This window comes from Triticum aestivum, chromosome 3D (genome assembly GCF_018294505.1).
Source record: "Triticum aestivum cultivar Chinese Spring chromosome 3D, IWGSC CS RefSeq v2.1, whole genome shotgun sequence".
In the NCBI taxonomy this organism is placed as follows: Eukaryota; Viridiplantae; Streptophyta; class Magnoliopsida; order Poales; family Poaceae; genus Triticum; species Triticum aestivum.
In genome coordinates this window covers 401663059-401679282 of record NC_057802.1, presented here as the reverse complement: position 1 = coordinate 401679282, position 16224 = coordinate 401663059, and the positions used below count along the sequence as shown (strand labels likewise).

At 50.6% G+C, this 16224-nt stretch overlaps 1 protein-coding gene across 2 annotated transcripts; it reads right to left on the bottom strand.

Moving 5' to 3' along the window:
• Nucleotides 1-13121: 13121 nt before the first annotated feature.
• LOC123079179 (uncharacterized) lies at nucleotides 13122-15254 on the bottom strand. Of its 2 annotated transcripts, XR_006437884.1 has the most exons (4): nucleotides 14305-15254; nucleotides 14114-14147; nucleotides 13996-14035; nucleotides 13122-13869 (listed from the first exon to the last, which is right to left on the bottom strand). XR_006437884.1 is itself a non-coding variant. In XM_044501883.1 (3 exons), exon 1 carries the CDS (start codon nucleotides 15141-15143, stop codon nucleotides 14310-14312), a length of 834 nt encoding a protein of 277 aa, XP_044357818.1. In that variant the 5' UTR covers nucleotides 15144-15253; the 3' UTR covers nucleotides 13122-14035; nucleotides 14114-14147; nucleotides 14305-14309. The 2 variants fall into 2 exon arrangements, 1 of the variants encoding a protein (XP_044357818.1); XM_044501883.1 differs by having other exon boundaries at nucleotides 13122-14035; nucleotides 14305-15253.
• Nucleotides 15255-16224: the final 970 nt, after the last annotated feature.

Below are 16224 nucleotides of genomic sequence, written 5' to 3'. Positions count from 1 at the left end.
ACGTGGCATCATTAGCAGAGGTTTAATGTAGCTTAATTATCCGGGCGTCACAAGTTGACACTCTTCCAAACCCACTTTCAATAATATTGCAAACACTATTATCAATCTCATATTCATCATGGGGCTTAAATAAATTTTCAAGATCATAAGAAGAATCACCCCAATCATGATCATTGCAACAAGTAGTAGACATAGCAAAATTAGCATCCCCAAGTTTAGGGTTTTGCATATTATTAGCACAATTGACATCAATAGAATTTATAATAAAATCATTGCAATCATGCTTTTTATTCAAAGATCTATCGTGAATCGTTTCATAAAGTACTTCATCACAATTTTCAGATTCACGAATTTCAAGCAAAACCTCATAAAGATAATCTAGTGCACTCAACTCACTAGCAATAGGTTCATCATAATTGGATCTCTTAAAGAGATTAGCAAGTGGATGAGGATCCATAAAATTTTAGCAAGCGAAGATGCAAGCAAAAAGAAGGTACATGGTAACACAAGATCGAACGGAAGGAGGGCGCAGAAAACGGCAAAGGTGAAGTCAGGGAGAGGAAAACGAGAGGCAAATGGCAAATAATATAATGCGAGGGAGAAGAGTTTGTGATGGGTACTTGGTATGTCTTGACTTGGCGTAGATCTCCCCGGCAATGGCGCCAGAAATCCTTCTTGCTACCTCTTGAGCATGCGTTGGTTTTCCCTTGAAGAGAAAAGGGTGATGCAGCAAAGTAGCGTAAGTATTTCCCTCAGTTTTGAGAACCAAGGTATCAATCCAGTAGGAGACTACACGCAAATCGCCTAGTACCTGCACAAACAATCAATAACCTTGCAACCAACGTGATAAAGGGGTTGTCAATCCCTTCATGGCCACTTGCAAAAGTGAGATCTGATAAAGATAATAAGATAAATATTTTTGGTATTTTTGTTGTATAGATTGAAAAGTAAAGATTGCAAGATAAATAGTAAACTAGAATTGTAGATTGGAAACTTATATGATGTAAAGTAGACCCGAGGGCCATAGGTTTCACTAGTGGCTTCTCTCAAGATAGCATATATATTACGGTGGGTGAACAAATTACTGCCGAGCAATTGATAGAAAAGCGCATAGTTATGAGAATATCTAGGCATGATCATGAACATAGGCATCACGTCCGTGACAAGTAGACCGAAACGATTCTGCATCTACTACTATTAGTCGACACATCGACCGCTATCCAGCATGCATCTAGAGTATTAAGTTCATAAGAACAGAGTAACGCATTAGGCAAGATGACATGATGTAGAGCGATAAACTCAAGCAATATGATATAAACCCCATCTTTTTATCCTCGATGGCAACAATACAATACGTGCCGTTTCCCTTTCTGTCACTGGGATCGAGCACCGCAAGATTGAACCCAAAGCTAAGCACTTGTCCCATTGTAAGAAAGATCAATCTAGTAGGCCAAACTAAACCGATAATTCAAAGAGACTTGCAAAGGTATTTAAATCATGCATAAAATATTCAGAGAAGAATCAAATATTGTTCATAGATAATCTTGATCATAAACCCACAGTTCATCGGATCTCGACAAACACACCGCAAAAAGTATTACATCGAATAGATCTCCAAGAAGATCAAGGAGAACTTTGTATTAAGATCCAAAGAGAGAGAAGAAGCCTTCTAGCTAATAACTATGGACCCGAAGGTCTGTGGTAAACTACTCAGACATCATCGGAGAGGCTATGGTGTTGATGTATAAGGCCCCCGTGGTCGAATCCCCCTGCAGTAGATCGCCGGAAAAGGCCCTAAGATGGGATGTCACGGTACAGAAGGTTGCGGCGGTGGAAAAGTGGTTTCGTGGCTCTCCCGATGGTTTCAGGGTATAAGAGTATATATAGGTGAAAGAAGTAGGTCGGTGGAGCTATGAGGGGCCCACGAGGGTGGGGGGCGCGCCCTCCTGCCTCGTGGCTTCCTTGACCTCCACTCCAAGTCTCCTGCATTGCGTTTGTTCCAAAAAAGATCCTCGCGAAGGTTTCATTCCGTTCAGATTCTGTTTGATATTCCTTTTTTGCGAAACACTGAAATGGGCAAAAAAATAGCAAATTGCACTGGGACTTCGTTTAATAGTTTAGTCCCAAAAATAATATAAAAAGGTATATTAAAGCCCATTAAACATCCAAAACAGATAATATAATAGCATGGAACAGTAAAATATTATAGATACGTTGGAGACGTATCAGCCGGGCACCCGGGGTGGCCAGAGGCGCGGCCAGCCGGCGGCTGGGGGTGGCCGGGCACCCGGGCCCTTGGTGGCTAGACACCCGGGGAGGTCTGAGACCTCTCTTGCTTCGCGCCTCACGCATCCTTCTTCCTTCTCCTCCTCCATAGGTGCTTGGGTCTCCCTCCTAGATTCTTCAGGGACTTCTTCTTGGTACCTAAGAATGCACAACAATTCCGTTTGAGGTAGAACCCGATTTTCGGTTGAATTCGAATGGAGTATGAAGAGGAAGGAGTCAACCTCGGTTTTGTTGGCACGTGCATGTGCCCTTGTCCTAGGTCCTCTCCGTGCTTGCGGTGGTGGTGTGACATCCATGGGGATGGTCAAGGGATGCTCCGCTTCAGGTTGTCTAGCGGCGCTCCAATGGAGTTCGGCGAGCATAGAGTGGAGACCCACGCGAGGGAGAAGGATCTCTCGGTGGTGTACACCATCGACATGGCTGTGGTGGACGACTACATCAACAGCGTTGAGAAGTTACTTGCTCGAGACAATTACAAGGCGGTCGACATCGACCTCCAGTACACCGCCAGTCGTCCCGACATACATCAGAAGGTTGCCGTCGCCCAGTTGTGCATGCGCCATCATGTCCTCATCTACCACTACTGCATGGCCACAGAGCCTTGCGACCGTTTCAATAGGTTTGTCAACAGCACCGCTACAAGTTTGCTATGGTGGAAACCACCGACGATGTAAAAGCGCTCAGTGTTATGGGTTTGGCCTGCAAGAACCTTGTCAAAATCCGTGACAACTACAGGGTCTGGGGCAGCACGAAGAAGGACTCCCTGGTCGAACTCGCCTCGGCCATCATTGACCCCTACTACGAAAAGATGAAGCAGGATGCTTAGAGAGCAAGTCCCCTATCCTGGCACAGGGCCTGGATGCGGCAAATGGATGAACCTCACCTTAGGTTCGCGGCCAAGAGCGTGTACACATGCTACGAGATGCACAGACGGATCGTTGACATGAGGAAGTGCCTCATTACCCAAATCGACGAGTCCGGATCGAGCCACAAGCAGAGCAAGCGTCACAAGAAGTAGATGATGATCAGATGATCGTTTATGCTAGTTAATCATGCATGTAATATATAGTTTACTTTATTGGTGTGTGAAAATTTCATGTGTGTAGTAGCCACCTATGTAATTATGCATGTAATAGTTTACTTTGGTGTGTGCAAATGCCTTGGTTGTAGTAGCCACCTATGTAAGTGGATGTTTAATTTGGTTATGCAACCACCTATATATGTCGTTCTGTATGCAATCCCATCGTACAACACACACGTCTTATTAGCAGCAACCGTCTGTGTTATTATTGGTCTTCGCACACATTTCTGATTACAGACCTGTTTGCCGCGTATCACACACATCTTGTTATATTGGACCGTTTATGTTCTCTTGTCTCAACACAAATAGTTCATCCGAGTGAACCGCATGCCGTATATCGCACACACCTTGATCTGGCCGACCATTTCTTTTGTGTTGCCTAATCACAAACAGTTCATCTGAGTGAACCGTATGCATCGCACACACCTCCATCTGGCTGCCCGTTTCTTTTGTTCCTCCTCATCACAAATAGTTAATTAAACTGAACCTTTTGCCCTGCATCGCACAAGCAACTAAAATCTAAACCGTGTTTGATGCATCCTCCATCGCAAACATTTTGCACCTTTTTTGACGGGTTTTTTACACCACCGTTTGCGATTACTGCATCGCACACAGTTTCGTCGAAGGGTGTCTGATCATAGTGTCATGTTAGTCGCATCATGCAGTAGTGTCAACGTTCACATACAATGGGTGTAAGTGAAATTTACACACGCGAAATACTTGGGTAACTTGACGAGCCTAGCATGTACAGACATGGTCTCAGAACACTGGAGACCGAAAGGTTGAACATGAGTCATATAGTAGATATGATCAACATAGAGATGTTCACCATTGATGACTACCCCATCTCACGTGATGATCGGACATGGGTTAGTTGATATGGATCATGTATCACTTAAACAACTTGAGGTATGTTGATTTAAGTGGGAGTTCATTAGTAATTTGATTAATTGAACTTAATTTATCATGAACTTAGTCCTGATAGTATTTGCAAAACTATGTTGTAGATCAATAGCTCGCGATGTAGCTCCCCTATTTTTCGATATGTTCCTAGAGAAAAATAAGTTGAAAGATGATAGTAGCAATAATGTGGATTGGGTCCGTGATATGAGGATTATCCTCATTGCTGCATAGAAGAAATATGTCCTTGATGCACCTCTAGGTGACAGACCTATTGTGGGAGCAGATGCAGACATTATGAATTTTTTGCAAGCTCGATATGATGACTACTTAATAGTTTAGTGCGCCATGGTTTACGGCCTAGAACCGGGACCTCAAAAACGTTTTGCATGCCACGGAGCATATGAGATGTTCCAAGAGCTGAAATTGGTATTTCAAACTCATGCCCGTGTCGAGGGGTATGAGACCTCTAACAAGTACTTTGCCTACAAGATGGAGGAGAATAGCTCAGCCAGTGAGCATGTGCTCAGAATGTCTGGGTACTACAATCGCTTGAATCAAGTGGGAGTTAATCTTCCAGATAAGATAGTGTTTGACATAGTTCTCTAGTCACTATCACCAAGCTACTAGAACTTCGTGATAAACTATAGTATGCAAGGGATGACGAAAACGATTCCCGAGCTCTTCGCGATGCTGAAATCGGCGAAGGTTGAAATCAAGAAAGAGCATCAAGTGTTGATGGTTATTAATACCACTACTTTCAAGAAAAAGGGCAAGGGAAATAAAGGAAACTTGAAGAAGAATGGCAAGCAAGTTGCCGCTCCCATGAAGAAGCCCAAAGTTGGATCTGAGCCTGGAACTGAGTGCTTCTACTGCAAAGGAAATGGTCACTGGAAGCGGATCTGCCCCAAATGCTTGGCGGATAAGAAGGATCACTACTGCAGGTTGCTGCTAACGCGACACTATGATCAGAGACCGTTCAGCGAAACTGTGTGCGATGCCATAATCGCAAACGGTGGTATAAAATAACCGTCAAAAAGGTGCAAAACATTTGCGATGGAGGATGCATCAAACACGGTTCAAATTTTAGTTGCGTGTGCGATGCAGGGCATATGGTTTAGCTCAATTAACTGTTTGCGAGGAGGAGGAACAAAAGAAACGGGTAGCCAGATGAAGGTGTGTGCGATATACAGCATACGGTTCACTCGGATGAACTGTTTGTGATTAGGCAACACAAAAGAAACGAGCAGCCAGATGAAGGTGTGTGCGATATACGGCATGCGGTTCACTCGGATGAACTATTTGCGTTGAGACAAGAGAACAGAAACGGTTCAATATAACAAGATGTGTGTGATACGCGGCAAACAGGTCTGTAATCAGAAATGTGTGCGAATACCGATAATAACAATAACGATTGCTTCTAATAAGACGTATGTGATATGCTCTGTCTACACAACATCTATTGGCCATTGGGAGACGGGCGGTCATCCGGGTACGCCATAAGGATGCGAAGAGGCATCCTATCAGCAAGGACTAGCTGTTTCACCAGTAGCTCATGTAAGAAAACTCTCAAGTTAAGTGTGCTCAGGCTGGAGGAGCCATCAGATGGCTGACTGGATGGGAAGTTGTGTTGATGTTAAATTAACTGATAGGATGGGTCATATCTATCAAATTAAATGACTGATACGACCCATCCCATGAGTTAATTTAACCTCGAAGTCCTTATTTTTTCTTTTTTTAACACATGTTAAAGAAGGTCTACCGCATTACTTTTTGACAATGTGCGACACGTGGCATACAGTTGATCCATCCGACCTATTTGTGATGGAATAGGCCGTGTGTGTTGTGGGAAAACGCTTGCTAGTATTCAACTGTTTGGATTGATGAATTCATCACCGACGGGTTCCCTAGTGTGGTCCGTGTTCATCTGATCATCATCTTCTTATTGTGCTAGCTCGATGTTCCTTTTATGCTAAGTTTCCATTAATTGATGGCGTTTTATGAACACGCCACTGTTTCCTGCCATTTCCTCACCTGTTTCCCGCCACCCAGCGATATTGCGCATAGGAGGCGCGCGGCGCATGGAGGCGACAAGCGCAGCCTGGAGCACATCCACCTTTTCCAAGCATGCCAACCCACGAAAGCGCCGCCTCTGCCATCAACCCTGTCGAAGAGGAAAACGAGCAGGCGCCACGACCCGTCGAGGCTGAGGCGCTCCCCGGCAACGCGATGGACGACGCCATGACGCGCGTCATTACCAGGGTTGAGCAAACCTTTGGCACATGGCGCTTGAGCGCCGCGGATCAAGATAGGCATGTCAGCGCCGACAGGCTGCTGCTCGCCGCACAACATGATTGATGGCGCGCTGCAGAGCAAGCTCTAGGCGTGTCCGCGCCGATAGGCTGCGGCTCGCCGCACGGCGAGACCGTTGGAGCGCCGCAGAGCAAGAGGCACGGTGCGCCGCACAGCAAGAGCGGATCCATCGGCGTTTGCCTGCTGTCGACACGGCGTCGCAGCTGGGTACACATCCCGTCAGTACCCCCATTCCTCGCCAGGAGTGGGCAGAGGCCCTCAGCGCCGTACTTGCACCAGAGGCCGGCCGCGCCGTACTTGCACCGGATGCTCGCCGCGCCGTTCGCTTGGGTGCCGCTGTTCGCCTTGTCCGCGGCCCGCTGGATACCAATACGCTGGTCCGTAGGCTCGACCGCCTCCTTGGCCCAGGTGTCCACCTGGGCGCAGTAGAGGAACATGGCGTCGCATCCTCGAGCTGGTGATCCCCGATGAAATAGCCAACTTGGAGCTCGAGGTCGCGCTACAGATGTACCGCGAGCGTGTCGACCGCTTGGACGAACGCCTGCATGAGTTCAGGCAGAGCTAAGAGCTACCGTAGGCAAGGGCTGCTGGTCATGATCTCATGGATGCGTTTTATTTTCAAAAGTCGTTTCGACGTGGATAGCTATGTATTCACAGCAATCATAGTATTGCTCTGTTTCAATGTGTGTACTCTGTTTTCAATTCTTATATGTTCTGTTTCAATGTGTGTATATACGCTTTCCATTCTGTATATGTGGATAATAACAACTAGATTCAAATTAGTACACAAGAACAGATACAAAATTGAATTCATAATATGTATATATATAGGACAAATGTTTCCTACAAGCAGTGGTAGTTACCACCACTTGTGTTTTCTATGTTATATGTAGTATCTGTCAAAACCGAGAGTATATACGTGTAGTATGTAGTATATATCAATGATTAGGTAGTATATATACTAATTTTTAGGTAGTATCTACCATGTTTTGAGTATGCTCTTTTTTACGTACAAATATGTACATATTTCATAATTATAACAAAAACTGTGGACTCATATGCAATTTTTTCATATAACTTGCTTTGAAATACTTAGACATAGTTTATGAACATATTTAAAATAATAAAATAGTATATATAGCACCACATGGTAGTATATGAGATATGTGGGGTAACTACCACTGGGTGGTAGGATGGATTTTCCATATATATATATATATATATATTAACTAGCACAAATGCCCGTGCGATGCAACGGGAGATAACACTCGTTCTTATGAATCAAAATTGGCCGGGTCAAACACGGGCACACAGGCTGCAGGCTGCGTGCTAGTTCTACCGAAAACTTTTATGTCCACAGAAGCATAGGTGTCTGACTCCCTCGCTAGGGCTGCTTTGTTATGGGTAAATGGTTAGACATGTACTTGTTTTAACTACAACGTTTAAGTAAAAGAAGCACAATCCATAATACCACGTTCGCTAGAAAAAGTAATTATGCATAAGAGCACAAACTTGCTGCACAATAACGCGATCTCCAAGAAAATAAATAGCCATTTGTTTTATGTATATACACAAGAAATAGTGACGTAAAAATTCTGCACACAGAATGCACATTGGTACTTTGGATTTTTGGTTAGAGAAATGCTTATGATGGCACAACCGACCGATATATGCACATAAGGTGATTCTAGGCAGCTAATTGTCTATTTTTGATGAACTAAGGGGGGCCATCCTTATGTACTTTCTTGTGTGGTTTGATGTTGGTAGGAGCTAGGGCCCTACCGGATCTAGGGCGTAGGTTGTAGGGGGAGGAGGGGGAGGGCGAGGGCTGGTGCGCGGCGGCCGGCGGCGTGGCACCGTCCTTGCGACGGGAGCAGTGGCGGTGAAGGCAGGAGGTGGCTAGGGTTTAGGTCTCTCGGCTCCCTAAGGGAAGCCGAGCAAATATTGATTGCTTCTTGCTTCATTAGATTGATACATCTCCTCTCCTTATATAGAGAGGTTTACTTGACTCCTAAGCAAACGATCCTAATACGATAAGATAATTGGGCTAAGCCCCTAATTAACATACTTGGGCCATAACCCACTGGGCTAAGCCCCTATGCCGGTCATAACACTTCTCCCCGCGTGCACAAACAGCTCGTCCTCGAGCTGTAAGGTGGGAAAGCGCTTGCTGAACTCCTCGAGGTGATCAACCAGCGTCAAACACCTTCGCGACAGCTGGGGCGGCAAGGTCGGCGGCGACGGCGTCCTCCGGAATTTAGTCTGCAACCTCCAGGTAGAAGAGTCGCGGGCAGGCGTGGCCGGGCGTGTAGGGCTCGTCGCAGTTGAAGCACAACCCTTGGCGGCGGCGCTCGAGTAGCTCAGCCGAGGTGAGCCGGCGGAACGGGCGCGCCGCGGTCGCGGCGAGGGGTGCCGCGGAAGCCTGAATAGTCCGACCCGGAGCGGGATCTGGCCAGGGTAGCGACCCAGTGGCCCGGGACGGTGACTCCTGCTGGACGGCCACCGCGCGGCGCTCGAACGCGTGGGCGTAGTACATGGCCGTCTGGATATCCTGGGGTCCCTGAAGCTCCACGTCCACGCGGATGTGATCCGGAAGTCCACCGACAAAGAGGTCGGCCCGTTGCTGCGCCATCACGCCCGACGCGTGGCATGCCAGGGCCTGGAAACGGTCGGCGAAGTCCGGAACCGTTGAGGTGAAGGGAAGGCGGCCTAACTCCGCCAGGCGGCTCCCGCGGATCGAGGGCCCAAAACGAAGGAGGCAGAGCTCGCGGAAGCGCTCCCAAGGGGCATGCTGCCCTCGTCCTGCTCGAGGGCATAGTACCAGGTCTGGGCTGCACCGCGGAGGTGGTAGGATGCCAGCCAAGTGCGCCCCGACGCGAGCGTGCGCTGTCCACGGAAAAACTGCTCACACTGGTTGAGCCAGTTAAGTGGGTCCTCCGTGCCGTCATAAGTGGCGAAGTCGATCTTGGCGAACCGTGGCGGCGTCTGGGTCGGCGCGCCAAGGCCGATCGGCTCGGCGGTGCGGAGCAGTGATGATGACGGCACCCGGTCAACGGTGGGGAGACCATCATAGGCCCCCGCGGAGCCGGACGAGGCCCCAGACTACAGCGTGGGTACCGGTGGGTCCCCGGCCTCCGTGTAAACTGGCGGTGGCGATGTCCTGGTTAGCCAGGCCGGGATCTAGGACGGCGACGGCAGAAACCGGACCTGCTGGATCGGGAGGCCTCCCGGTGTGGACTGGCCCAGTCCGGAGCTGGGCGGCAGCGGTGGAAGCTGGACCGACGCGGGCGGCGCGGCTGGGGCCCGCGCGGGCCAGTGCGGCCACTGCGGCGCTGGGGCGGGCGCGGATGGCGCCGCGATAATCGGCGTCGGCCACTGTGGCCAGGACGGCACTGGGGCGGGCAGCGGCTGGAATGACGGATGGGCCCCGGCGATCGCCGCGGGTACCGAGTACAAGGGCAGGTGCAGCAGCGGCGGAGGCGGCCCGCTGGGGTGCCCCGCCTGGAACGGCGGCAGCGGTGGCCCGCCCATTGCAGGTGCGCCCTGGGACGGCCACGGCAGCGCGGGGTGGCCGTAGGCGGCGGAGGTGCGGGCGGCCCGGCCAGGTACAGATGGATGCCCTGGACGGCCGTCACGAGATCCCGCAAGATGCTGGTGACTTCTTCCGGCGTGAAAACCGCGGTTGTCGGCGCAGCGGATGTGACCGGGGCCGGCGGCGTGGGGGAACCGGCGGTGGTGACGGTGACCGGGGCCGGCGGCGGTGGGGAACCGGCGGTGGTCATCGGTGCGGTGATGAGGATTTGCAGCGGCGGCGTTGGCGTTGACGAAGACATGATCGAGCCCGAGTGTCTGGATACCAAATTGGTAGGAGATAGGGCCCTACCGGATCTAGGGCGTAGGTTGTAGGGGGGAGAGGGGGAAGGGCGAGGGCTGGTGCACGGCGGCCGGCGGCGTGGCACCGTCCTTGCGACTGGAACAGTGGCGGCGAAGGCAGGAGGCAACTAGGGTTTAGGTCTCCCGGCTCCCTAAGGGAAGCCAAGCAAATATTGATTGCTTCTTGGTTCATTAGATTGATACATCTCCTCTCCTTATATAGAGAGGTTTACTTGACTCCTAAGCAAACGATCCTAATACGATAAGATAATTGGGCTAAGAGCATGTCTAGTAGAGCCCTCAAACCCTCAAACCCCTAAAAATAACTGCTTTTTTACAGTTTTTGTTGAAAAAAAGCCGTAGACTAGAACCTCTAAACCCTCAAACCCGTAAAAAAAATTAGAGGTCCAACCCTCAAACTGTTTCCCCACCTGTAGAAGTGAGGGTTGAGAGGAAAAACTCCCCCCAACCCGCACTCCTCTTTCCTCTCGCGCGGGAGGGAAGTTTCATCCCGCCCCGCCTCCGCCCCCCGCGCCGGCCATGGAGGCCTCCGCCGCCGCCGCACCCCCGCCCGCCGCCGCGCCCGCCCCCGCCCCGGTCGACTCGGGCCCCGCCCCCGCCCCTGCCCCCGCCTCCGCCCGGACCGTGGCCGACGTGGTGGCGGCGACCCACGTCGGGGCCAAGCGGCGGCGGGCGGGCCTCGCACCGCCTCCTCCCGCCTCCCCGGCTCCCGCCCCGGCCCCCGTCCCCGCCCCGGCGGCCGCCCCCGCCGCGCCCGCCCCCAAGAAGAGCCGGCCGAAGGCAGGCTCCCGTGGGCCGCGAGGGGCTTCCTCCAAGGTCGCCGGCTCGTCCCCGGCCGTGAACAAGCCGCGGAAGAAGCCCGCGGCCCCGCCCGCCGCCGTCGCCGAACCTCCTCCCGCCGCGCACGAGGTGTTCGAGGAAATGGCAACCCCATCCTCGTTCATGGACCTCCTCCAAAACGCGGAGGTGGACCTCGGAGCTCCGCCCCTAGACCCCTTTAGGGTTGGTGACGACTTGGAGGAAGATGAGGAGGATGAAGGGGATGACGAGGAGGAGGTGGCCGAGATAGGGGAGGAGGCATTCACCGCCGCTTCCCGCCCACACGCGCGGTCGACAAACTACACCGAGCCGGAAGATGTCCTCTTGGTTCGTGCTTGGGCAGCTGTGGGAATGGATGCAACCACCGGCACCGATCAAACCGGTAAACGGTATTGGCAAAGGATCGAGGACGTCTATTGTAGGATCAAGCCGAAGAATAGTGGGTTCATCCATCGCACTTTCCGGTCGCTTCAAGGCCGGTGGGAGTTGATCAAGCCCGCTTGTGCTCGTTGGAGTGCGGCCATGGACCAAGTGAGGGATGCACCACCTAGTGGAACCGTGGAGAGCGACTATGTGAGTACATATTTCTTCACTATTTTGATTATGTGTGTGCACTATGCTATTGGTGGGTTCTTATGTGATTTATGTGTGGTTGATAGGAGACAATTGCCGGCATGAGGTACAAGGAGATGGCCGCTTCCAAGGGCAAGCCATTCCCATTTAAGCATGTTTGGTCAATTCTTCAAACCTTTGACAAGTGGAAGTTGAGGGATCAAGAGACCGCACCCAAGAAGTCGGCAATGCTAAGGATGGATGATAGTGAAGATGAGGAGGAGAGGAACTTGGGCAAGCCCGAGGGAACCAAGAAGGGCAAGCTAAGGGTGAAGATGGAAGAAGAGGCGTCAAGCCTAAGGGAGAAGATGGACCACATGATGAAGGCAAGAGAGGAATTGACAACGAAGACATTGGAGACGAAGCTTCTTATCACCGAGAAGAAGAAAGAGGTCAAGCTTGCACAAGTTGAAGCAAAGCGTGAAGAAGCAAAGCGCAAGGCCGAGTTGGAGGAGAGGATGATCAAGCTCAAAGAGGCAAAGGTATGGAAAGAACTCATGATGGAAGAGAAAGAGCACATTATGATGTCCAAGAAGGACATGGATCAAGACCAATTGCAATGGTGGAAGGACACCAAGGAGGACATCGCAGAGAGGAAGAGGATGTTCCGTGTTGCGTCCTCTACTTTTCGAGGTGACACTCCGATGAGTAGTTGTGGTGATGGCGGTGTGTATGACTCCACCGGTGCCGATGGAGATGCTTGATGTAGCCCGCTTGTGGTCTAGGAGATGGTGCCGAGGTGCAACTTTTTGGTGATGGTGCCGATGAGAGGAGGAAGATGATGATTTTGTGATGTAAACTATTAAACCATGCATCAATGATTGTCATTTGGTAGTTTGTTTGGAAGCTGATTGTGTTCTTGTTGTCATAAATTATGAGATGTCAAATGATAGATTTATAGGTTGGGGTCGAGGCAAAGACTAGAACCCTCAAATCTAATCCTTAAAGCAGTTTAAGGGTTCTAGTATTTGCCCCTGTTTTTCAACCCTTAAAAGTGTCAAAAAGTGGCACTTCTCAACCCTTAAAACTGCTTTAAGGATTTGAGGGTTCTACTAGTAATGCTCTAAGCCCCTAATTAACATACTCGGGCCATAATCCACTGGGCTAAGCCCCTATGCCGGTCATAACAGATGTACTATTTTCTAATTAAGAACTTTTAAGCAAAATAAGAAAAGGAACGCTTTGGATGAATGAGAAAATTAATTGGAGGAGGAGATGATTAGAAGTTGTATCTAGACCATTCTTGTAGTACGTGCTTGTTTAGGCAGCAAACCAAAGTTTGTACATGGGTTGATGGTGGGTCAATGCCACAACATCCTACGAAACTCGGGCGTACAGTACTGCATCAACATGTCCTCGCCGCCCCTCGAAAAAAAATATATTCGCCGCCGTGTCCGCCTACAACTCCGGCGTGCAGGATTGCATGAACACGTCTTCACGCCGTTGTGTCCGAGCAGCCCAGCATCGTCCTTGCCGTGTCCGCCTACAACTCCGGCGTGTAGGATTGCATCAACACGTATTCACGCCGGTGTGTCCAAGCAGCCCCGCTTCTCGTCCTTGCCGTGTCCGCGTGCATTACTGCATCAACATCTTCGCCTCACTATCCTGTTACAATGTTCTAGTGTATGCCAATATGTGCTCCATCTTTTAAGATAAAGACCAAGTGAGAAAACAATGGTGATTATTTCAAGAAAATAACACATTCTCAAGATGCCACCTGGTATCATTAGCAAGTACAACTTTTACTGTGTCACAAATGCAAAACCAACATATATCCCAATTTCCTAACTTAATAAAAGGACACACCCATACGAAAAAGTTAAAAGTAAAGCAGTGTCTATTTGCCATCAGAACTATTAGATATGGGATAAATATGGTCCGTTCAAAACATGCAGTCCCCATTGATGATAAGAAACGACCCCAGTGAGTTTACAGCCCGACTTTGAATGTCTTACCTTCAAAACCTGTATAATGGTAATCAAATAGTAATCAGTACTATACCCATGTGATATACTCAGGTGATTGTGTTGGTGCTTGGTACTATTGTTTTCGGCAATACCACATTAACCAAACAGTAATTAGTGCTGAACCTGGAGTACGGAGATGACCCATTGACTACTGGCTTCACCCCTGCCGAAACGTGATTGTGTTAGTGCTTAGTACAATTGTTTTCGCCTTTTCGGCAAAGAATTACGATTGTTTTCGTACCTGTGGCAGAGCAGTTAGCAGCGGTTGCCTTTACCTGAATTCAGATGTGAGGCACAAAACATTAGACTTAGGAGCACAGAACCTTGTTTTATAAATATAGCACGGCTACTATCTCACATAAAAATCTTACTTGTACTGGAATCATCTGCAGATATTTCAGTTTAGTGATGTAGAGCAGAGAAATTGCATACCTCTGTCAGTCAGTGGAGGCCTCTATGAAGAATTTCGGCAGTCTGCTCATGGTAAGGCGTTTCAGATGCATCTCCTCCTCTGCATGCTCCACGAGGCTCTGCGCCGCCGCCTTCCGGATGACCGCTTGCTCGATGTTTTCCTTGCCCTCACGCTCAAGCAGCACGCCGATGTGCGTCATCGATGAGATGTCAAGGCCGCCGCGTCTGTGGCCCGCGGGCATTGGCGTGCTGAGGGGTTGTCTCGGCGGTGGCAGCCTCCCTGCGCAGCTGTGCCCCCGCGCCTCTGCCTCACCGAGCGCCCGACCCAGCCGCTGTTCGTCGCCAACACCAGCCCACCCCTCGCCTCCTCTGCCGCACCTCGCCCTTCTCTGTCGGACCTCGCTGCCTCCGACCTCTGGTCCGCCGTCACCATCTGGATCTCTCCCCACACCCCGCCAGTACGCCGGCTGCCGGTAGGTTCGATTTAGAAATCGCGGCGAGGACTGGGTGGATGGATTTTTGGATCCAGGGGGGTCCCGATGGGAGGAGGGTAGGCGGTGGCGGCGCTCCACGGCGGGGGGTTGGCCGACGGCGGGGGCTGATGGTGGCGGCGCGCGGTGGGTGGGGCTGATGGTGGCGGCGCGCTGCAGAGGGGGCTTTCGGAGGAGAGCTCCGGTGTTGATGTGGGGCACGCCGTGGAGCCGCGATAGGCGGCCGGCGTAGGTGGCCTTGCCCACCCCGGGGCAGCTGACGAACACCCACTGCACGCGCGCCCCGTCCTCCACGGGTCCCCTGCCGCCGCGCCTGGCACAGCGCTCCGCCGCGGGCGGCCCCTTGGCCCACGCCCCTCCCGCCCCCATCGCATCCCCTTGTCCAGGGAGATGGCGATTCAAACCCTAGCTCCTATTCTCGGCCTTTTCCTTTTTCTGTTCGAGAGAAGCACTCATGTCGTTGCTCCTTGTTCGGGTGGAATAGAAAAAAGACAGAAGGGGTGAGAGGAGGTTTCTAAAGGCCCATTAGCATTGACGCTGCCCAGGCCCAGACGGCGAGCGTTGTAACAGCCGAATTCTTTTGTGTCTCAGAACAATTTTAGTACCACCTCAAAAATAATAATATATGGTAAGCTGACGACGGTGAGCGAGCGGATATGCATTGGCTCTAAATCATGTCTTTGATCAATAGTTGGGTTGCCCGGCTCCTGTGCTTGCTACCCTACGTTCCGCTACATCGGGTAGGGTAGTAAAGGGAGAACTACTGCGATTGTGCCCTGGTCTAAACCGGATAAGCACCTCAGTAGAGAAAGCCGAAAACTGACTGTCATGATGCGGCGAGAGCCGGTCAGCTGTTCGGAGGTCACAAATTGTTGGAGATTTTTTCCGCATGCCGCGAAGGGTCGGTACTTCCCGATCAGACGCTGACAGCACTCTGGTTCGTATACCAGGGGCTGCACCCATGTTTTATTATAAAACTCCTATGGCTAAGTGAGGGCGTTTAAGCCGCATAATCTGATTGCCTGGTTCGTTGCGCTAAACAACTCCTTCAAGGACCGTATAATTGGATAAAGATTGTAGATTCCATCCCGAACACCTCCGTACTACCAATGTGAGGGCAGAAGCCGACGACTGGCCAACCCTCAGATTCCATACAACACGGCCGCACAGGAGGAAACAATTAAAACATAACAAACATTATATTACAAACCGGCTTTGTTTTTATACAAGGCAAGTACAAAACCTGAGTGTGTTCATTCGAAAACAATGTCCTGCCCGCACTGCGCTGCTGCAAGTCGAGACCCTTCTAGGACATCCGCAAAATATCGCTCGGGTGTGCGGTGCTCCTTGCCCTCTGGCGGCCCCTGGCCACCTCGACGGCGTCCATCTTTGCCCACCACATCTTGCAACGGGCGAAGGCCATGCAGGCACCTTCGATGCAGACTGATCG

Coding starts and splice junctions, on each gene's coding strand:
- LOC123079179 (XM_044501883.1), bottom strand. CDS start 15,143: ATGGGGGCGGGAGGGGCGTGGGCCAAGGGGCCGCCCGCGGCGGAGCGC.